Source organism: Eublepharis macularius, chromosome 1 (genome assembly GCF_028583425.1).
Source record: "Eublepharis macularius isolate TG4126 chromosome 1, MPM_Emac_v1.0, whole genome shotgun sequence".
NCBI lineage: Eukaryota > Metazoa > Chordata > Lepidosauria > Squamata > Eublepharidae > Eublepharis > Eublepharis macularius.
The window spans coordinates 223,611,919-223,635,774 of NC_072790.1; the positions used below are offsets into that span (position 1 = coordinate 223,611,919).

Consider the following 23,856-nt stretch of genomic DNA (forward strand, 5'->3'; position numbering starts at 1 on the left):
GGCTTAGGCATCTGTGGTCCTTTTTCTCTTTTCCATCTTCTCTGCTTTTGAGGGGAATTGTTGAGCGTTTCCTAGTTAACTGCGCTGGAGCCTTTCAAAAGCCCTTTGCGCTCTTACATTTGTAGCCTCTCCCACTTGTTGAGATCTTGTTGACTGGAAATTCACTGGTTCAATGGCTGATAAGGAAACTGAACCTTGGTTTCTCATACCCTGGCCCAGCTCCTTGTCTTCCTCTGCACAGTATTGTCTTAAAAATTGCAGGCTGACAACATTTGGGGCGTGGAGGGGAGGATGTAAAGGAATTTGCATTTGTTAGCACTCTTTGCTTTTGGAGTAAGAAGGTCATCGGAACAAACTTCTGTTGCTTCCTAGACCGAAACAGCAGTAGCTGCTGAAATCTCAGGCATTGTAGAGAAGGGAAACTTGTAAATATTCGGCTAGTTCGTTTTTTCTTTACAAGCCCCAACTAAAAACCATCTGCTTCTTGAGATTAGTATTAGATTTTGGGTTATACACTCACTGCCACAGCCTAGATGTGCCATAGCAGAAAAATAAGGGTTTGGACAATTCTAAGAATTGCTGAAGGGTAACTCATCAAGCCCAATACACTGTCAAAGCAGTAGAGGAATATTTAGGCTGCTAGAGAATGTTTTGGATTTGGATAAAGATATTCACAGCTTCTGAGCCAGCTGTTGCTTGGTACATTTGCTTCCTGCACTTCTTGCTTCGATCAGTTACCCCTTTTATCCTTACAACAACCCTGTGAGAGTGATGTTTACTAGTCCAAGGTGACCCAGTGAGCTTTGTGGCTGAGCAGGGATTTGAATCCAGACCTTCCCAACCGTACGCTGTTTGCTGAGACGACACTGGCTCTTCAGTGATGGGGAAGCAGGATGAGTTGTTCAGGGAAGTAGGGGAATTCAAGTCCAACAACATTGTAGAAAAAGCTAGCGCGATGCCTCACATTATCTTGGTTATCTTTGTAAGTCCCCGGTAAAGTAGATGAGCACGGGTTATCCTCCTGATTCAGATGAGGAACAGCTGAGAATGTACAAGTGATGTGCCTCAGACCACCTGGTAACTTTGTGGCAGAGGTTGAGACTCTAACCAGGTTCTTTCCAGCTCAGAGCCGTTGATCTATAAATTAAACAGGTTTTTTAGTAGTTTTTGCATTGAGATTTTGTATGAACCTTATGGTTGAGTCTGGATGCCCGTTGCGACCGATGCACAACTCTGAGAATTTAGTTGTGGGCAGGGCTGGATGAAACAGCAGTTTGAGCGATTTTTTCCCCTCCTCAGCTGCAGATTTCCATGTGTTGTAACGTGATACACATAAGAATGTCCTAATTGCTAGGCAGTATTGGAAAAATGACACCTGATCAGATCGATTTCTCCTGCTGCTAACACCCTGCAATTCTTTTCCAGACCATTTCCATAGTGTACATAGTGACCTCGATTGTGGGAGTGGAGGCCTGGTACGAACCTTTCCTGTTTAATTTCTTATATAGAGACCTATTCACTACAATGATTATTGGTAAGGAGCTCCCTGTTGAAGCCTGTTTTTGTAACTGAAACTTTTTAAAACACAATCTAATGTTTCTTGTAAAAGAAATCTGAACAGTGTGTGTATTTTAAAGCTTATCAAAAACTGGGTCACAGCAAAGTACCTGCTTGTTCTAGTTCTGTTAAACTTACTGACTCTAACCTGGATCCAAGTGACAGTAGTGCTAGTCTGGAGCAAATGGTATGGTAAATACTATGTTACTAAGATAATTCTCTTAAGATCTTTGAAAAAATAGATCGAATGAAAAATGATGGCTAAGGTGACTGCAGGTTGGCTGTGCTTGAACTCTAAATGCTGGTGATTGCATTTTGGATTAGGAGAAATGGATTTTCAAAAGATTGAGCATTTCCCATCCTCTTAAAGCTGATATTTGTGGGTAGCTTCAATTTAAGACTACATGTGCAAGACATTTGGGTGGGGCTTTCAGCAGGGTGTGTCAGCATCGGGGTGCCGGATTTCTTCTAGCACAGGTAAAGGGTGCTTGCACAAGAGAAGAGAAGCCTGCACGTTTCTCTTCTGGGCCGCTAATGAATGCTTCTGGACTTTTGTCCCAGATGCGATCTATGAACCCTAGGAAACATGGAGGAGTATGCTTAGGTTATACTTATGCCAGTGCAAGTACTTTTTGGCTTGCCCTGATAAGCAGATGTGCCATTAATAACTTACGCAAGCCATGCTTAACGCCCATGTCTTCTCTGATCACCACCTTAATGCAGAAATCTGTACCTTGAAAAATTGGTACTAAGCTTCCTATAATTCCTTCGTTCCAATAAATTAGCATTCATTTATTTGGTCTTTCACAGTGTTGAGACTGGTCTTGTGCAAGTAGACTGGTCTTGTGCAAACCTCTCTTCAGTCTAGAGTGCCTTTACTTAAACTTCTAATCCCTTGATGTTAATTTTTTTTATCACTTATTTAGAAAACGTACAGGCTGCCTCTCCAGAGGGCCTGTTCAAGGTGGCTTCCAAAGTATAAACAATACAGGAAAAATGACCTAAAAAGATACTCATAAGCCTTTGTTTTGCTCAAAAGTTATTAGGCTGGAAAATGTAATATTTTATTTTGGCTTAAACATGCTTTGAAAACCTTAACCTTAAAACAGTGGGTTGGATCTAGAAGTTGTTTTCTGCTGTCTGGAGGCTCTCCTGGAATGAAACAGAACTTCTTTGCATTCCCGTTCATGTGGCAGTCAGCTGAGCTCTCCAAAATGCTACTCTTAGAAGAGCAGAAGATTTTGGGGAATGGGCGGATGGATAGAAGTTTTGACTAAAATCACCTCGCCCTTCTGCTGGCAGAAAGCATTCTTTGGTCTGAACCAGATATTATCACAATGAGAATGAAAAAGTATATTTCCATAAGATTGCAACAATAAACTGGCAGCAACTAAGTTGTCAAAACAACTGCACCAGTCCCCTTATTGATTTGTTGGCTTTATATTCTGCGATCAGTGAAGTTTGAAGCCTTCTTCTGACAATTGTCTTTGAACTAGAAAAGAGCCACTTCCATCAGAGGAAAGCTCCTTAGGCTGGAGGCCTCACGCTTTCTAGAGCTAAGTGTTGCAGGACGAGCCATTTTTTATTTTAATTATTAAACTGCCACAAGTGGTTCTTGGGAGAGGCGGCTTGCTCTGAGTAAATAAACACTAGGTGAGGTTTTTATGATCTGCGTCTTCTGAATTGGCCTGGCCAGCCTCTCTAGGCAAGGCCCCTCTCCTTCTGAGCCAAACTTCTCAGATGAGCTGCGGAACATGTCTCTAGTCCAGGATCTTAGCATCTTGATGGGGTCAGCTGGGTCCTCATCTCCCCCCTTCCCATTTTCTTTATACAGAAAACCATATAACACGTGAAGCTGCCTTATACTGAGTCAGACAATTGTCTGTGAAGGCCCATGTTATCTACTCTTGCTGGCAGCAACTCTCCAGTGTCTGAGGCAGAAGGTCTTTCACATCCCCTGTTACCCCACCCGTTTTACTGAACTTATCAGGGGTTGAACTTGAAACCTTTTGTGTGCAAAGCAAGTGTTCTGCCACTGAGCCATGGCTTCTCCCCACTAGAATTGGACATGAGCTGGGCAGAAGAAAGCAGGCATTGTCTGACTTGATAGGTTTTGTAGCCTTGCTGTTGGGGATCACTATTTAAAAACTAAGCCATTTGTTGCAGGAGGCAATGCAGTACCAGATTATTGCTGATTAATAATCTTTCAAATACTGGCAGTACTTTTTACCCAGCCCGTCTTGTATCCATGTATATAGTAATCCAGTTTCATAACCAAAATTACATAGAAGTTTTTCTGAAACAAATGCTGGCAAAACTTGCAAGATAAAGTATGTTTTCTTCCCTTGCATTGCCTTTGGCAGGAGCAGGCAAGTTTTAAGTCTACATCAAACCCAAACACAAGTTGACACAGTTGCCTTCCCCATACTGTGGTCTTTGTGGTCAGCGTGGCAATGACCATCTCTTCTGCCAAACATAAGACTCTGCATGATTGCAGAATGTGCAGTCTGTCCCTGAACAAACTGAAACACTTGCTCTTTCTGCCACCTAGAGTTTGAAATGTGTAGACCCACCTTTGGAACTTACCAATAAATCTCTTGGATATAAATGTATTTTCCCTTCACATTGTATGTGTGTTAGTTACAGGGCTTTTTTTCTGGGAAAAGAGGAGGTGGAACTCAGGACCGCACAATGACGTCACTTTGGGTCAGCTGGAACAAGGGGAGAATTTTTAAAAGTTTAAAATCGCCCTTGGTGAAAATGGTCACATGGCCGGTGGCCCCGCCCCCTGAACTCCAGACAGAGGGGAGTTTAGATTGCCCTCCACGGGCAATCTAAACTCCCCTCTGTCTGGAGATCAGGGGGCGGGGCCACCGGCCATGTGACCATTTTCAAGAGGTGCCGGAACTCTGTTCCACCACGTTCCTGCTGAAAAAAAGCCCTGGTTAGGTACATTCCTGCACGTCAGATCTGTAGTGGTGCCTTGGAGGGGCCATAGTAGTGGTAGAGCATCTGCTTTTGCCTGCAGCTGGTCCCAGATTCAGTCCTTGGCGTCTCCTGTTAAAAGGGTCATGTGGGAGGTGATATGAGAGACTGGAGACCCTGGAGAGCCACTTTCAGAGTAGACAATAATGGCCTTGATGGACCAGTGGCTTGACTCAGCATAAGGCAGCTTCATATGTATCTCCCAAAAGTAGAGTGAAACTGCTTTCTAACTTCATAGCAGCTGTGATACTGAGGAGGGTTGCCAGTAGACTTTGCTTGATAGGTGCTTCTGGTGGAGTAGTAACCTGCCCTTTCTTCCCTTAGGTTGTGCACTCACTGTGACCCTTCCCATGAGCCTGCATAATTACTACAAGTAAGTGCTTTCCAAAATCAAGTGTCAGTGCTTGATACGGGCTGTAGTATTGCCAGGCACCCATCCAATGCATTACCGTAATAAGCATTGTGGGTGAGAATTGAGAAGCTTCCCTTGAGATATCTAAAAGAAGGGCAGATATTGGCTGTCCACTTCTCTAATCTGTTTGTCAGGCAGGTGTACTTTGGTAAAGCCATGTGCTGTATTGAGGTGCACTGCTCCCTGCTGCCTATGTTGCAGCTGTGAAAATGGGGGGCTGTCAGGACTGCCTTTGTTAATAGTGGAAAGTCCAGACAGCTGCTGTCAGCCATTTTGATGATGGATCTCAGTCCTGGCATTTTTGGGCACAAGTATTCAAGTTGTTGGAGGTTTGTACTTGGGGCTTGGTCCATGGAAAGCACATGCTCTGCTGCTGATCTCTGTCCCACCCACACACCCCACGCCCTGGTTTCTTGGAGGGATGCAAAGGAGCGCTGAAGATGTGCTCAGATAATTCGAGACTTGGAGACCCAGAACTCCGTTTCCCTGTTCTGAGCCTGGCAATGCCTGGGGAGAGGCATTGGCTCCTCTGTGGGATAGTGCTTCCATCCCTGCCTGGCGATGTGGGATTCTGCTGTTTTCTGGCAGACACCTGATTGAGGTGGAGTAGAAAGGAAAGGCGTGCTGCATTTTTTTATCATTTCAATTTTAAATAATACGACTTGGTCCTTTAAGGCAACTTATAATACCAGCCCATGAAAACAGTCAAATCATGCAGCATCTTACCTTTCAGCAGTAAAATATCAAAACCCAGCTATTTTGTTGTTTTAAACAGCCCCCATTAAAAAGCAAATCATCTTTTCCCCAAAGCCTTCTGAAAACACCGTCTTTCTAAAACTACAAGCCAAAGGGCATGGTAGTCCCTCCTTGGTAACAATGGCACAGAGGAGGGCACCACCACTAAAAAAAGACCCTGCTCTTCATCCTTGCCAACTTTTCCTCCGAAAGCTTGGTATCTCATTGTTGAATAGGAGTACACAAGAAGTATGAGCAAGGGCCTCTGAATTTCTCATCTCCAGATGCTGCATTCCCCAGCGGCCTTTAAAATGCCCTCAAATTGTTGCTTCTCGCTAGTGCTAAATGTTCTCCATTTGCTAATGTTTCCACTGCTTCCTGCCTTCAGAGGCTACTCAAGCAACACATTGAAGCATGACTCCATCTATGAAGCGATGCTGCCTTTTCTGTCGCCCGTGCTGCTGTTCGTCTTGTGCACCGTTTGGATCTTCCAGTCACCGTCGGACATCCTCGAGACCCACCCCCGCCTCTTTTACTTCATGGTCGGGACAGCGTTTGCTAATATTTCGGTAAATCCTCCCCCCTACCCCACAGGCTTTAAAACCAACACACAGAGGCGAGTAACATTCAGCGATGTAGGACAGGTGCCTTGGTTAGCTGTCCAAGTCAAGTTGTGGGGCAAGAAGGAAAAGCCTGAATTCCAGGGCAGAGTAAAGCCCAGCCTAAAGGTGATGAAATGGAACACTGTACAAGTTATGAATTTCCTACACAGCTATCACTTCTGTGTCCAAGGGCCATGTGTATTCATGCCTGCACATATATGTTCACGTGCTGGGGGGATTCATGTATGAACCTAGAATCAAGCTACTTAAAGAAGAGTCAGCACTGAGAATTGGAAGTTTTCATCTCTTTAAGGAATGAGAGCCAGTTTGGTATAGTGGTTAAGAGTGCTGAGACTCTAATCTGCAGAACCGGGTTTGATTCCCCACTCCTCCCCTTGAAGCCGGCTTGGTGACCTTGGGTCAGTCACAGCTTCTAGGAGCTCTCTCAGCCCCACCCACCTCACAGGGTGATTGTTGTTGTGGGATAATAATAACATACTTTGTAAACGACTCTTGAGTGCATATTAAGTCATCCTGAAGGGCGGTATATAAATTCAATATTACTATTATTTAAGGTTACAGAGCAACATCAAGAATGCATGGGGTGACTCTCCGTGGAAGCTCAGATTCCCAGAGCAGGCTGAGTAGGGCTTCTGGTGAGAGGTAGCTGGGATTCCACACGTGAAGCTGTCTTGTATGGTCAGACCACTGATCTGTCAAAGACAGTCTTGTGTTGGGCCAGGGTTTCAGACAGACGTCTTTCATGTTGCCTACTACCTCATACTTTTGACAGGAGGCACGTATTGTAGGGAGGAGGTCTCAGATGTTTCGCTAATGAGTTAGGAATCATAGACTTCACCACTACGTTGTATTGGATTCCTGCTCACACTATATCTTTGTGAATTTGTATCTATTTACCGTATGGCATCGTTTATGGAAATGTTCTTGATATTGACTCTACTAATCTCACACTGTGTAATCCACCTTGAGTCTTAGGGAGAAAGGCGGACTACAAATGACATAAATGAATAAAATAAATACAAATGAGGGATTGCACTGTGGCTCAGTGGCAGAGCACCTGTTTTGCATGCAGAAGGTCACAGGTTCAACCTCTGGGTTCTCCATCAAAAGGGAGCAGGTAGTGGGTGATATGCAAGATCTCATCCTGAGACCCTGACGAGACCCTGCCAGTCTGAGTAGACTGTACTGACCTAGATAAGACCAGTGGTTTGGTTCAGTATAAGCTTTGTGTTCATGTACCCATTTCAATCCAGGGCCTTTTGCTTGCAGTGCAGGTGCTGTACCACTGAGCTTACAGTTGTCTTTCCCATCATTACCGTTTTCCAGCTCTGTGAGTTGCATTTTCTAAAAAAGGGGAGATTGGTCAAATTTATGGAGGACAGGTCAGTCAGTTAGGAGCCATAATAGCTATGTGGAACCTTCATATTTAGAAGCAGCACTCCTCTGAGTACCAGGTGATGAGGAGCAAACAAAGAGATGACTGGTTGTTGTGGATTTTCCGGGCTGTATCGCCGTGGTCTTGGCATTGTAGTTCCTGACGTTTCGCCAGCAGCTGTGACTGGCATCTTCAAAGGTGTAGCACTGAAAGACAGAGATCTCTGTGTCTCAGTGTCACTGTGTCTTTCAGTGCTACACCTCTGAAGATGCCAGTCACAGCTGCTGGCGAAACATCAGGAACTACAATGCCAAGACCACGGCGATACAGCCCGGAAAATCCACAACAACCATCGTTCTCCGGCCGTGAAAGCCTGCGACAATATAAAGAGATGACTGTTTGTAATCATGCCCTGCTTGTGGGCTTGCTGGACGAATTTGGTCTCTGTTGGAAATGAGATGCTGGATCTGTGGAGCCCAGTTTGGTTTGTCGCATCAAGGAAGTTTCACGTTCCTGGTCATCTTGCACTTCCGTAATTAGAGAGAATCGAAATTACTTGAATATCTGATTGTTGAACATGTGAAACTGCCTTGTGCCAAGATCAGACCTCTTGGTTCGTTGTTATACTGGCAGTGGCTGCACAGGGTCTCAGGCAGAGAAATTTTTTCCAACACCTGTAGACTGTCAGGAGATGCCCAAGACTGAATTTGGTACTCATGCAAAGCATGAGTCCTGCTACTGAGCTGCTTGCCCTTCCGGATGTTGAAAACAAGGCTACGCAACATACACCAGTGCGTACAAATCTACCTATCTTAATCTCAGAATTTTATTCCTTTGGTGTTTTAATCCTTGGGATCCTTGCCATTTTGTGTGATTAACACGGTGCCTGGTGCCCTTATGCTGTGTTGTGCTGGATCACCTTTTAATTTTCTCTTTCATCCTTTCTAGTGTCGGCTGATAGTCTGCCAGATGAGCAGCACCCGGTGCCAGCCTCTCAACTGGATGCTCCTGCCACTTGCCCTTGCCCTCCTGGTCATAATGTCAGGGCTAGTACAGCGCTACGAAACTCTCCTCCTCTACTTGCTCACTGGCATCATCACCTTGGCACACATCCACTACGGAGTCGGTGTGGTAAGCTTGTTTTCACTGAGCACCCAGCAGCCTACCAGAGTTTCTTGCCCCCATGGCAAGTAGCCAGAGGCTTCAGCACAGTCTCCAGCTTTTCTTACATTTGATCTCAGCTGTTTCTAAACAGCAGCCCTCTACAGAGAGCATCTGAGAGAGGCAGGATGGCAGAGACAAGGGCATCAAGTCTGTTGTGTTTTAACCCATATCCTTAGCCTACTTACAGGCGATTCCCTGCTTTTGAAGCACCTTAAATTGCTGCTTGCTGTCTGTGCTGCTATGCAGATGTCTTTGGAGCAAAGCAGCACATGAAGCCACCTTATGCAGAGTCAGATCATTAGGTCTGTCAAGGTTAGCATTGTCTAGTTTGTCGTATGGTCTTTCACATCACCTACTACCTGGGACTGAACCTGCAGAGCAGGTGCTCTGCTACTGGGCTGTGGCCCCTTCACAACCACAAGTAGCTTCTTGCCATGAACAATGTGAGCTGACAAAAGGGAGCTTTGACTCTTGCACGCGTGTACCCTGAAAATCTTGTAGGTCTCGAAGGTGTTATTGAACTCAAATCTTAGCAAAACCTGTAGCTTGGTGTTGGGAAATGGCACAGTTCTTTATTTCACTTCCTGTTGTAACACACCAGAATCAAAATAGCCTTGAATTATGTAAAGTTTAGTTGCTGAGTTGGGTTTTGAAAAGGATTTCAAGATTTTTAAGTCAAAAGCCAAGAACAGCCAATGTGCACCTCACATTTTTGATTGGCAGGGGTAGGAAGGAGACAAAATAGACAACGCCCTCTCATCGCAAAGAAATACAGAAATGCCACCATTCTGTCTCTCTTACATCATCTTTCCTGGGACCAAGGAAGGAAAGAACCTTGGGATGGGCTGTTGTAGCTCAAGTGATAAACATTCTTTATGTGCAGATGGCTGTTAACACGCCTACAAAAGACCCTTCCTCTTCCTGAGACCATGGTGATCTGGAGCAGAATGTACTGGCCTATATGGACCAGAGTTCTGAGTCCATGTATGTCGATCTCTTGAGTGGGTGGGTATTGTAGGCAGCTGTTTCTGTTGCTAGTGCACTGTGTTGCAGGTTGGGGGTTCTCTAGCAGACATACTAGTACTGCTTTTACTGTGATTTGCTCAAATTGCTCCAGTTGGGATGAAATGACTGCCTGCTTTTCTTCCTTGTGCTGCTGAGAATGAAAGTATCACCCCTTCCTTCTTCCATATTGGTTCTTTAGTTGGTGTGTGTATATTATTCATCTTCTAGTGCCTGTTCAGCACCAGTGGTGGTTTGCCAAGATACCCAAGTTGCTTGGATGTGGTATTCCTTTGCAATATTCAGTTATAATGCACAGTGTGACCCTGTTTGTTGAGGGGGGGAGCACCAGAATGGATCATGCAGATCCAGGCCTCCTACATTAGCTTAAGGCCCATTGTGCCAGAGGAAATCGCCATTGTTAGCAGACCGAATCCATGAGGTTCATCTTATTCCACCCCCCTTCTCTTTGTGTTCAGGCTACATGGCCACTTTGTCCATCTGAATCATGCAAGTTCTGGCAGATAAAAGCTTCTACCACCATCAATCTTTTAGTCTGTAAGGAGCCACCAAGTCTCCTCTGTGTGCTTGCAGCCGCACATTAAACGGCCACCCCCTGCGGAATGTGCCCATATTCCTTTGCGTTATGGGCAAGGGAGTGTATAGGTTGTTGTTCCTTGGAAAAGGGACCTTTACCCAGTTTCTTCTGTTCATGACTTCAGCTGTTGACAAATAGATGGAGATTCAGTTGGCAGCAGAAGGGCAAGTAAGCAGGCAAGGAAAAATGCTGCCCATGATAAAGAGCCTGATGGAGGAGAGGAAGACAGCTTGCTATACAGAGGAAGGGAGAGTAACGCATCTGCCCTGCTGTCAAGCTTAAAGCATCCTTTGTATTTGCTCTTCCCCCCGCCCCCTCCCCAGGTGAGCCAGCTGAGCAAGCACTTCAACATTCGGCCCTTCTCTTTACGGAAGCCCAACTCCGATTGACTAGCCGTGGAGGAGGCAGCGGAAGAGGAGAAAGTCAGCCTGCACTCTGCAGAGGCGCTGTAAAGTCAGCAGCCTATGTAAATACACTTCAGCCATCACCATGGAACTGAATTGACCCAGTTTGGAAGGTCATGGGAAGGGGCAGAGAATTCCAGAGACTGGCAGTGGAGACTGTTCTTTCCCTGCCCCCTCCATCATGCCACATGAATGGGAAGAAACTTCACAGTTGCGATCATGGGGTAGACCAACGGAACGTGCCCAAGGAATCGTCAAGACCAGGCATGGGGGAAGTGCCATTCAGAACCCTTGAAAAATCCGAAACCAAGAGCCAGGCACTGGCAGTGTCTCTGGAGCCACAAGACTGCCACAGAACATCCGTGGGCTGCCCTGAGAACGTGGCCTCTCAGAATGAAAGGATGAAGTGGTGGACTGCTCCACATCTCCTGCCACAGATTAAGTCGTGCAAGGGGCTTTTGTAGAAAATCTGTAGTAAAAGAGGCTTGATGAAAGTCATTTGGTTGAAGCATGACTAACACGTAAAATGTTCCCCCATACTCCATTCTCCCCTCTGCCTACCACCATTTTGGCCCTGCAGATATTGACACTGCAGATGCTGTAAACTCAAGTGTGTCTAGAGGGGTCATCATCCCACCACGTGCCAGTAGCCACGCTTGGAGCTCAAAGTGAAATGGTCAGACCCTCATACATTATGTTTATTTCAAGGTTTTTGTTTGTGGTGTATGGTGTTAATTTCTCGTGATAATGTGTACACTTGCAGCTACAATATTGTGTGAGGATATTTCCAAGGCTCCTTTGGCAGGCACGTAAGTGTACGTATGCACACCTTCCTAACACTATACTGTTTTAGTATGGGGAGAAGAGAATTTGCTTTTTCTTTTCTTGGGGGGGTGGGGTGTGTGGGGGGAAAAGGTCATTTTATAACCCATCTTTAGTTAGACCTTTCTAACCATGTGGCTTGTTTCTGTTTCTCCAACTGGCAATGTTGTGGCCAACCATTCTTAATCCTGTTTAAAACTGAGTGGTGGTGAAGATTCAAGTGCTGATTTTTCCCCCTCTTCTGTATGTTTCTTTATTTAATGAAGAAAACTTTTTATTTTTGTGCTTGTATGAAGAGTGCCGCCTAAACCCAACTTTGTTGGAAAGGCTGCACCCGGAAGAAATGGAGCGCAGCAGAGGACGTTCATATGTAATTTACAGCAGGGTAAAAGTTTCATGTTATGAAACGTGAGGCAGGCAAATCCCGCTTGGAATATCCCTCTTGTGGGTGAGATGTGTATTTCTGTAGGAAAAAAAAATCTCAATTGTGAAATTACTATTTAACTTTCCCCCCCTTTTTTTGTAAACTTGAATCATTATGTCAAGCAAGATGTGTGAGCATTGTAAAATCCAGGTTCCAGTTCTTAGCTCACTTTTTTCTGTGTGTATATATATTTTTAAAATTAAGTTTGACCGCAGATTCTGTTTGTAAATGTTTAATGTGCAAGAGAAGAGCAGATTCTGATAATTACTGGTACAAATTGCAAAAAGCAGCAGGAAAAGAAACCTGAGGTGGGGGCATGGATGACGAAACAAAAATTCTGATTGTGCTTGTTTGATGAATGTTGAACTGTGGTGGGGAAGGGGGCCTCCTTCCCCCCTTTTCATTAAATTACTTTGCACAGGAAGGAAGGGTACACAAGGGGAATTAGGATGTGCTTGAATAGCTGATGTTGTAACATGTGGAATCAAATACCGTAACAAGTTGTAAACTGCACCTTGAAAAATATAACACAAACTTAAAATCTTACAGAGCCTTATTTTCTGGCTCTGGAGGCTGCTGAATCAGAGCAAAGAGCTTAAGTTTTGTGTGCATTTGTGCATAGAACCATTGCAGGAATGCTTGGTTCCCTTTCTCTTTCTCTTGGTGCCGGGCTCTTCAAACTGGGGGTTCTATGACAATGTCCTGCAATGTCCTGCATGTAAAAATCCTTTGGATAGAAGAATGGCCTTTTGCAGAAGCCAAAGGTTTTAGCAGGGTGAAAGTATGTCACCTGCATGCAAAACTCTGACTCATTGATACGATGCAGTACATATCGACCCTGCCTGGTGGAAGTATATTTGGAATCATCGATGCTTAGTTGTGCATGCCCACCAGTGTGCCAGGACAACTTCCCCTTCACGGTGTTTCTGCGTTTGTGTTACAGGCTTCTTCCAAGGCAGATTGCTTGTCTGTCTCTTTCTGTCTAAAAACCTGGTTCTACTTTCCTGTCTGTCTGTCTTAGCTTCTCAATAATAAGGAAATTGGTGCCTTAAATGACTTGCCTCAAGTTGAGGAAGAAGTCAGTTGTCTTAATTTTTTTTTTAAACTTACCGTCCAATTTAAAGGTGCAAGGATAGCATCTTCTGCTGTGAAAATAGGGGAAACGGATTTAATTTGTGCTGGTTTGGTCTTAATTTTGATAACATTGGAAGCATTATTGCAAATTTAGTGGGAATCAAATGCACCAATTTTTTGTCTTTTGTGTTTGTAGCACCTTTTTGTGTGCGCAAGTATTCTTAAAGGTATTATGTGTACTGCAGGGGTGACTGTGTGTTTTGCCTCTCCCCTGCATCCCAGAGGAATTTGTAAAAGCCTGAAAGTTGTTCTGAGTCCTCTGTGCTTGCTGGATTCCCTCTGTGAATAAGTGGCACGTTCTTTCCATTAGTGAGACAGAGGCAGTCATTTTGCTCACCCTGGAATTCTCTTTTTTCACCGCTTGAAGTGACTGCGCCATCTTGCTGCTTTGCTTGTTGTGGTTTGACTCATGGCTCCTCCTCAATAGCTGCTTTGACTTCTAAGGAGTTGCTCAGCAGGGTTCTTCTGTGGTCTGTGGACAGAGACCTGCCACAGGGCAGATGCCACATTTGCATTCTGCAGGATCCAAACTATGGAGGCAGAGCTTGGTCCAGGCAAGCGCTCCTGTGAAGGGAAGATCTGCTTTCACAGTTGCTTAATGAGTTCTTACGAGGGGGAGAGAAGGAATCGGCCGAGTCCAGAAGGCTCCAGCAGAATGCAGAATCCACTTCTGCTGTGGAGGTGAGAGTCAGATGGATTGGAAGTGGATAACAAATGGCTAGGAAACTTAGATTGGAAGTGGATAACTAATGGCTAGCAGACTTATGGTTCATTGGCATACAAACCTGGTTGCTTCTACTTGGTACCAACTTTGAGGGTGTACTCATTTTCAGAGTGGCTGCTAATAATTTGGGGTTGGTCTGTACCTCGTGAGGACCTGTTGGCTATTTCTAGTTTAGATCTCAGTAGAATGCCCTGGACAATGGTGTCTGTACAACCTTTGCTTGTTCCAGCAATGTTGGTTGGGCAGTGTGGGTGTGTGTGTAAGCCATAGCCTTGAAAGAACTCTTTTCTTTTTTGCTTTGAAAAGCAATCATAAGAGGTAGAGTTCTGTGATGGGGATTTCTGAGAGAGGTCCTGCTTATATAGGTTTATTTCCACCCCACCTGTCCCAGGCTTAGCAGCAACTCTGCTACCATATTCTGGGACTTGGAGGCATGTTTTCTACTGCAGGCCCATCTGGAAATGCAGGCATTTCAGGCCATGGCTTTGCCTCTCTGGCAAAAGGCTAAATTAGGCCTCTGTCTAAAGCTGTATATATAAATGTAAAGAGGTTCTCCATGCTCTGGCAAGGGTCTGTGGCCTGTCTTTTTTCTGCACATGAAAGGCTCCTTATTTTGCTTGCATTCAGAGTGGGCCCCATTAGGAAACAGGGGTGGCAGCTCTATTACAAATGAACCGTGCATAAATTCTGAACTTGCCTTGCTTTTCCTTGATCTTGGCATTTTGGAAAAGCTAATTGGCAGGCCATTGTCTGAAAGGTGGGCCCGTTTTCCAACACAGCATACTTGGGAGGGCCAAATCTGGCTCATGCCTCCCCCCCTCCTTGGGGGGAATGTAAAACTGGGTCCCTTTAAGAGTTTGGCCCTCCAGATGATGCCTTGGTCTTTTCGTCTGTCTGCCTGGAAGGGCTTACCACAGTTCTAAGGCAAGGGATTCTCTGATTTGTATTTTGCAATATGTTCAGTTCACCAGGCTCTGACCTGGACTGACTGCATCCATGCAAACTAATTGTATAGACTATTATTACTGGAAGAAAATAGCTATAGGAAAATGTACCTTGTCACAGTGGGGCGGGGCAGGGTGGACCTCCCAGCACTCCACACTTGGTCTGGAGTCATATCTGACTTATACATACATTATTGGGAGCTTTGACTGTCTTGCGATGGATTTGAATTCTGATCCATGAAATGCTATTATTGGTAAATATTTATTGTATTAAAAAAACCCAACCTACTATGGAAATAAACTTCAATAAAAAAATTTTCCAAGCTTTTTTACTGGCTTCTGAAGATGTTTCTGTTGAATTCTTACAAGTAAGAAAACTGTTTTTGAGGGTTAAAGCTATGTAGCTCTATAGCTCTAGAGGAGCTATAGCTCTAGAGGAGGAAGGAGACTGTTGAGAGCTGGTTGAGTTTCTAGAAGCAGATGATGTTTGGGAACATATACACAGGCCCTTGGACTAGTTAGGGAATATATAGGCTGCTTCTGGCTCGGAGTGTGAGGGGTGAACAAGAAGTTTGCAGCCGAATAGCACATTGGTTTCCAATGACTCCAATAGCTTTTTTGGCTGCAGACCTCTAGTTAAGAATTCTTTATTCTGTCATGCTCCATCTCGGTAACATGTCATGCCCAATAGTGGCCTTTGACGACTGTAGCTGTTCCTTCAAGACACTTAATTTAGATTAGCCAATTGTGCATGCTTAGCAGTACTAAACCCTGCTAAGGAGTTTACAGGAGAAAGTGCTCCTGTAAATATCCTTTAGAAGTGTAAATGATGACTGGGAATTTTTTTTCCTTTACATGCAGTCATGCCTAGGTGGGAACAGGAAAGACTGGAGAACTATACACATGGTGTGAATGAAGACATTCCAGATTATTTCATTGCAATTGAAGTCACTCTTAGCACCTTCCTTTGCAACATGGTTTAAAAATGATTTAGGGATCTTGAAAGCACACCATGGTGAATTCCACGTGGAGGTCTTGCTCTGGCTTGGCATCCAAACTGGAATATGTGGGGGAGGGAAGCATCCTGTCTATAATGTCATCCCTAAAACCCCTTTGGATTTTCTCCTGCTTTGCCGCAATCTTCCCCCAAACTAGTTTGAAATAATCTTTTTTGAATGACCCACAGTCAAAGCATCCTGGCAGACTGTAGGGAGCAGAAGGTTCACATCTTTGAAAGAACTGCCCATACTGGGACCCCTTTTCTTGCCTCGGCCTCTGTGGCAACCATCTCCCCGTGTCACTGGAGAGCTTTAAATTGGCAATTGCTGGACCGCTACAATGCAATAACATCATGATTTCTTGCTGCAATTAATTAGGTTCTGAATTATTCATTTTTAAGCCAGTTCTTACCTTTTTTGAGCCCCTTATCTCTGGAATGGAAAGGGCTAGATACTGACATTTACACACCCACAGAGCAAGGAGCACCAGCACCACCTTCTGAAACCTGCCTTCCAGGTACGACCACAACCACTGCAGAATTGTGCAGCAAAAAGAATCCAAGCTCAGAAAGATGGCCCAGAAGGATACCATGACTGATGGTGTGTTGAAAGCTGCTGAGAGGTCTGCTGTTCCCTATAAAAGTCCTACAGAACGATGCATCAAAGCTCAAACAGGGATGGCATGTTTTCCAAGTCATCAAAACCCATTTTATTGTAGCAGAAGGATGAATCGCTTCCTCCCAGCATGCAGAGAAATCTCCCTTCTTTGCGGAAATCCAAGCGTTCCAGTAACGGAAGCATCATTAGATGAGCTCTGGCGTCCAGCAGCAGCTTCCATTTTCTCTCTCTCACCATAGTCCTTAAATTCTTGCATTACATCAGTGCTTGGCTCTACAACTGGCACATGTGCACAGCTGCCCCCAGAGCTGTGCTTTTTTAGCTGCAGACATTCTTCTTTCACTCTGTGTGAGAAGAAGGTAAAACAATAGAGAGCCCTGCCCGTCAGAAATCCCACCCTGGCACAGGAGGGCAAGAAGCAGCTTAACACAAATGGCATATAAAAGCATGGATGTATGGGGGGGGGGAACCAAGGGCATCGTCATCAGCCAGTGAAACTGGAAGCAGCCACAGTTGAGTAATGTGCAGTTTCTGCCTGGTCTGGACATGCCTGGTAATGAGGAAGCAGAGCGGTGAGGAGGTAGAATGGACCATTTCAGATATCTGGTGGTGGATTATTTACATTTTTTTCTAAAGCTCCCCTCCAATAATAATCCTCTGTAAGTGGAAAACTAGCATCGCATGCAAACAGCTAGGCTAAGCCTTGTAAGGGGTGGGAGGGTGCTTTTACGTAGGGAAGCTTTAAAAACATGTCTGCCCCCCCCCCCCGCCATCCTGCAGTCTGTACTGTCAATTTTAACACCCGTAGATGGAGACCAAGTCTTTATATGCAAAGGATTAAAGTGTGAGAAGAGGGGGAGGGAAGAAACCCTATTTGCAAGTTTTGGGAATTGGGCAAGAGCACAAACCGGCATGACAGGTTGTCCTAGAGTTGTGTTTTGAGGATGTCTTCTTCATGTAGGTGGCAGTTCTGAAGAAGATCAGGGCTTAGAGCCACTTCTGCTTCACGTGAGTGACAACTGCGAGTCTCATTCTATCCTGCTGTTGTCATGCTGATTTTCATCTGCAAAATGGACCGCCCCTCCCCCCAAGGAGATAGAAATGACTAATATCTTCAAGCTAAATTCCCTGGTAACTTTGGAGCATGTTTCTTGTTTTCACAGTAGAAAGATGCAGCTCTTTTCGTTCTGCCACCCTCAAGATGTTATTTAGGTCAAACAAAAATGGCCCCACTGTTGGTACACTCATCAGGGCCTGTGCTGTGACAGCTGTGCTCCAGGCCAAGCCCTGCTGCATAGGCTGGGATCCGGTGGGTGGCAGCACAGATTCAGGACATGGTGCCCAGCCAATCCTGTGCCCCTGGCACCCAGCCATGAGCCAAGCCCCTGCAGTGTATCAGCATCGTCCTCCTTTCTCTAGCCCAAGCAGCTGCTTGGAGAACTTGGTTGTGGAGCTGGGCCCCGCCTCTGGGCTCAGCAGCGGGAGCTACTACTGCCCTTCCTCCCCTGTCGCTTCTCTCCTCTCTCTCTCTCCCTTCTCCCTGTTCTCTGTTGCTTCTGTGACTGCCTTTATCAGGTATGGGCCACTGTAACCGTCCTCTCCGCTCCCCTTCCTTGCTTTGTTCTCTACAGCTTTGTTGGCTTGGTTGTGACTGCCAGAGTGGAGTTGGTAGCTAGAGGTGTCAGTCTGGGATATCGGAGACCCAGAGTTGAATCCTCACTTGGCCACAGAAACTAACTGGTGACCTTGAGCCCGTCACTCCCTCAGCCTAATCTACCATACAAGATTTTGTTAGGATAAAACAGGAGTGGGGAAATGCCAGCGTGAACTACTTTGGGACCCCGTTGGGGAGAAAAGGGGGGTATAAACATCGAAATAAAAACATTGTGTTAGGGCATAGATTTTTCTTATTCCTCCACCCCCTTCAAATCCAGCATGGCCTTGCTTCCAACTCTGACAAATGCATTCACTGCACATAATTTGAACCCAATAGGGGAGTCTTTAGTCAGCTTGCAGATGGATCCACCTTGATGCCAGCAGATGCTAGCTTTCAGCATCTGTAATAGCCAGCAGGTCTTCCATTTCCTGCTGAATGCGGAGACACAGGACTTCGTGCAGCAGCTCCTGGCGCAGGCTCTGTGGCCCTATCCCCATGCGCTCCATCGTCTCCTCTGTCAGCCTCAGCAGTGCCTTGCCCGAGATGGCGTGGTTGCTTGCTGCCTCCAGCAGGGGGCCCCCATGAGCCCCCAAGGGTCTGCTGTTCAGCCAGGCACATACCTCCGACACCGTCCACTGCTCCACCGATCGCCTTCTCTCGCCATCCTCTGAGCCCTGCAGGGCATTGATTTCCCTTAGAGTCTTCCTTTCACTTTGATAACAAAACCAAAAGCTACAGTATGTGTCCAGTGCAATTATGTGCATTTGCATGTCATTGCATATTACATTCTTGTTCAACTACAGCAGTTACTCACAACTGGGTTTTCCTGTGTAGACAAGCCACTCCAGTTGCAAATATCTGCTACAGCACAGTGTGCAATAATGTTTGGATACCATGTAAGTGGAATCTGCATCCTTAAGGTTAACCCCACTTGCCCAAGAGGTATATGTTCCTTGGTTCCAGTCCCTTCTAATGGGGAGTAGCATTTTTTTAATTGCAGAGGTAACATACCTGAGCAAAACCACGAAGCATTTTGCGGAAAGCAGGAGGCAGAGATGGAGGTGGGTTACTTCTTAAAATGGGAATCCTTGAGTGCCTTATAGACTGACAAAGTTATTCCAGCATTGGCTTTTGTGCGTCAAAGCTCACTTTATGCAGTTGAGGTAATGAGCTCTGACTCATGAAAGCTTATACTGGAGTAAACGTTTGTTAGCCGACAGGCCTCCTTTTTTATTTTGCAGCTGTGGACTAACGCAGTGACCCCTTTGGAATTACCATCCAGGGTTGCATCCATTGGCTTTTATTGAGGAGTGGTTTGTGTCTGTGCTGCTCAGCACTCCAGTGCCATCCCCCGAAGTGGTTTCTGTGAGGACCACTTGCATAAAGAAGGCAGCTGGGCGAGTTTCTGGAAGACACTTGCTCCAGGGTTGTTAGAAAGAGGACCAATCATTTAACTAGGAGGGCCCGTCTCATATTAAAGGAAAATGTCCACAGTAGGGGAGAGAGCAGCAGCAGAGTATAAGGCCATAAAGTATACCCACCAAAGCTGTCATTTTCTCCAGGGGAACTGAACTCTGTATCTAGAGATCTGTTGTAATTCCAGGAGAAGCTCCAGCCCCCACCTGCAGGCTGGCAACCCTATCTGAACCCTATCTGCCATGGAATAGGGTTGCCAACCTCCAGGTGAGGCCTGTAGGTTTCCTGGAATTACAACTGATCTCCAGATTACAAAGAGGGTGGGGTCTATGGTTGCCAGGTCCCCCTGTCCTCTTGGCAAGAGGTGGGGGACCTGACACCTACCCTAGCTGTGGACAGTCATGTGTGCGCAAAGCACGTACTCCTGAGTCTGTGCAATGATGCACTCCCACGCACTGCAGGGGTGGGGGCGAATCAGGCCAGATTCAGGCCGCTGCAGAGGATGGAAGCATTCCACAATGGCCCAATCTGGCCTGAATTGGGCCTGACCTGGCCTGCAGGAGCCCACCACTTCTCCTGGGATTGTGCTGCGCGGCAAGGGAGCGTGCCACCAGGAGGCCCATGCCTCCCCTGCTGGGCAGACAAGCAGGGTCAGGGGTAGAGGGTGGGAGCGGGGGATCCCCCACCTCTGGCAGGGGACTGGCAACCCTAACGGGCTCTATGGCATTATGTTCTGCTGGGGTGCCATACCTTTCCAAACCCCACCCTCCCCAAGCTCTGCTCCTAATCTCCATGGATTTGCTGTCCTAGAGCTGGTAACTCTAGGCTTGAAAGAGAAAGGGTTGCACATCTGTCATCAGCACAAACTCCAGCCTTTTCCACACACACATCCCACAAGTAGCTTCCACAATGGGAAAAACATTAAAGCAGGAGTGAAGATGAGGGAAGAGCAAGGTCTTTAAGGGTCAACAGGGCCCAAGGCCCAAACCTTTCCTCTGTTCTTATCAGGGGCTGTTTCTCCTCTCCCTGTTCCCTTCCCTTTTGCTTAGTATTTATTCAAACAGGAAGTCTGCAGCCAGGCACCTGTTGACTGTTGACACACATCCAAGACCTAGTAAAATATTGCTCCCTTCAGTAAATAGGAGGAAACTATTATTTTTAATTGTACTTTGTTGGGAGAGTTGTGTAGCCTGAAGGATAGGATGTCCCATGTAGGATGTCCTACATTGGTCACATGAAACCAAAATACGGACATTTGACAAGAGGCAAGTTCCTTTTACAGGAGTACTGGAGATCAAGCAGCTGGCAACTCTGGTGGGTCAGATAATTGGCATGCTTCACCATTTTAGTTCCAAATTCCCGTGCCCAGAAAGCATGGGTTTGCTGCCTCCATGCTGCAGTGGAATTTTTGTAGCAGGTTATTCAAATCTCATTCCCAACAAAATTGCATCTTTCTTTTTAAGAACATAGAATCTCTCTACACAAGACATCTTACACGGGGACGCTCAAGTGACTTACTTTCGGTGTGGTCTTATATTCAATTGCACTCCGTCTCCCTAGCAGTGCATGTGTATCCACAATGGGAGAACAAGTGTAAGATCTTTCACTTGAGCATCCCTGTGTGAGATGTCTTGTGGAGAGAGACATATAGTAAGAGCATCATGTCAGTGGTCTATCTAGTCCGGCAAGCATCCTGTTTCACAAAATGGCCAGAAGATGCCCCAAGAAGCAGGGCAGAGAGGCCTAAACCTCTATTAATCATTGCTCCATTTCAAGAAATGCCGCCTCTGAGCTTGGAGATTCCATTCAGCCATACTGGCTAATAGTTATTGATGGGGATATTAATAGAAAACACAAGAGTCATGGGAAAAATTAGTAGTTTTTTTTTCTTTTTAAGTCTGCCTTTGTAATTTTGAGGGCTGTAAAATTGTGTGGAGAATCCTGGAGGCATGGCCGGGGGTGGGGGGACTTTTGGGCTGGTCAGCTGAGCTGGGAAGAGTTGGGGTAGACGAGGACTTAGAGCCTGAGAAGTTAGCCGTGTTAGTCTGTAGTCACAAAATAGTAAAGATTCTAGTAGCACCTTTAAGACTAACCAACTTTATTGTAGCATAAGCTTTCGAGAACCACAGTCCTCTTCATCAGATGGCATGGAGGAAAACTGTGGTTCTCGAAAGCTTATGCTACAATAAAGTTGGTTAGTCTTAAAGGTGCTACTGGACTCTTTTACTAGGATTTAGGAGACTCAGATTTGAATTCCCACTCTGGCATGGAAGCTTGCTTGGTGACCTTGGGGCCAATCAAACTCTCAGCTCATCCTACCTCACAGGGTTGTAGTGAGGAAAAAAACTGAGGCGAAGAAAATGTTGTAACCCACTTTGAGTCGCCAGTGGGGAGAGGAGTGGAGTATATATGCAACAAATATATGTAATAAATAAATAAATTGTTATGCCCCCCTTCTAAAGCATCAACACCCACCCCCAAACTCTTTTCAGTAATGCTTATCACTCCTGAATACTCACACAAGCTGAATAGCTATTATTTCAAACTTCAGTGCAAAAACACCACAACTATTTGTGGATCATTTGTGCCAGAAATAGATACCAATTAGATGTGCACCAGCAGCAACAGGTACCACAGCTGGTAGGCACTCAGCTGAGGCCAGCTGCTCATGTGCCTTTGCTGCCATGCACAGTATTGGACATTAATTCGTTCTTGCAAGCGGTTTAGTTGGAATGGCTGCACTTGTAAAAGTGGCCCAAAATGACAGAGCTAACATGGACACAAGCAGCCTGAACTGACATACGGAAGAGAAACACGGCATGTTATACAGGTATGCACTCACCATCCAGCAGAGTACAGAGCTGTCTTGCTAGCCAAGGTCCTTTTGGCCAATGTTCTTGTGTTCACTGTAGGTGGTGGGTGGGCCTAGGCTGGCTGGGCACCCAGAGGGATAAGATCTATAGCTCCATCCCCAGACAAGTACCCTCCTTGGGATTCACGTGCGGCCTTTGCTCTGCAACAGACCCTCCCAGTCCTTGTGCCGGTCTCCAAACATACCAGGGAAGTGATCTCAGCTCTCTTGCCTTCCCACACTCCCTGTTGCTCCTCCTCTTCAAGCCCAAACAAGATTCTGGGCGCCTGGCTTTCAGCCACCAAACCCACACACGGAGAAACACTCCCTTTTAATGACAATGCAAGTGGTATGAAAGTATAAGAAAGAAGTATCTCCCCCCCACACACACACACACAATACCTCGTACTCTAGTCTCTCTAATCTGATGCACCCTTTTGCTGACAAACATCCCAGTTTCACTTAGGCATGCTCTCACATGGACACACCCTTACATGGGGTGTGTGTTTAAGCATAAAACTGATAAGCCTCACCTCTTGAAATACTCTCTGTAAGCTTTAGAATGAAAGGTGCCAGAAAGCGCATCAGCTTCTATGCCAAAAGCTTTGCCCCAAATCCTAGAGAAGTGTTGAACAGGCTGTGATTCATCAATAGAAATAAAATATTCTCTAACAAAGTCAAATTTATTACTTAATCCAGATCTTTTGAGAGATCCTGCCCTGTCCAACCTAACCTATGTCACAGGGCTGTTGCAAGGATAAAATGAAAGAGAGAACTAGGTATGCTGCCCTGAGTTCCTTGGAACAAGCAAGATGGGGGAAGGATTAAATAAATTAGAAAAATGTCAATACCACATGCTAAGCTTGTCAGGAAACAGTATGCAGTTGCCAACCTCCAGGTGGGGCCTGGAGTTCTCCCGCAATTATAACTGATCTTCAAATTACAAAGATCAGTTCCCCTGGAGAAAATGATAGCTTCTGAGGGTGGACTCCATGGTGTCACTCCTTCCCAGGCTCTGCCCCCAAATCTTCAGAAATTTCCCAACCCAGAGTTGGCAACCCTACTGCACAATTAAAATCTAGGTTGGCCAGAGGATGCTTTCAGATAGGTACCAAAATATCCAGGGTGCTGGAAAGCATGGCCAATTGTGAACAGCTCCATGACAGTTTCTTTAAATTGGGTGTTGCAAATGAAGATCAGTGTTGGCAATGATGCACACTAGAACCAAAACCCCTAACTTTAAATATATGCTGATGGAGTATGAACTAGTCAAGACTGAGAGGAAAAGAGATCTGGGGGCATAATGGATGAAAATGTCAATTAAAATGTCAACACAGTGTGAGGCAACAGACAAAAAGTCAGACTCTATGTGGGAATGGAGGAAAGTGAAACTGCTTTTGATAAGAGGTGGAA

The 23,856-nt window shown here is 45.6% G+C and overlaps 1 protein-coding gene across 2 annotated transcripts in view; it reads left to right on the forward strand.

Moving 5' to 3' along the window:
* The window catches only part of SELENOI (selenoprotein I), a 62,492-nt gene extending 47,261 nt beyond the window's left edge, over positions 1-15,231 (forward strand). Inside the window, exons 6-10 of one of the 2 annotated variants that reach the window (XM_054988996.1) lie at positions 1,426-1,534; positions 4,867-4,915; positions 6,078-6,258; positions 8,636-8,818; positions 10,775-15,231. In XM_054988996.1, the coding sequence (XP_054844971.1) occupies positions 1,426-1,534; positions 4,867-4,915; positions 6,078-6,258; positions 8,636-8,818; positions 10,775-10,903 (651 nt within the window). In that variant the 3' untranslated portion in view covers positions 10,904-15,231. The remainder of the gene's footprint in view (positions 1-1,425; positions 1,535-4,866; positions 4,916-6,077; positions 6,259-8,635; positions 8,819-10,774) is intronic. The other variant, XM_054989005.1, reaches the window with a different exon arrangement.
* The last annotated feature ends 8,625 nt before the right edge of the window (positions 15,232-23,856 follow it).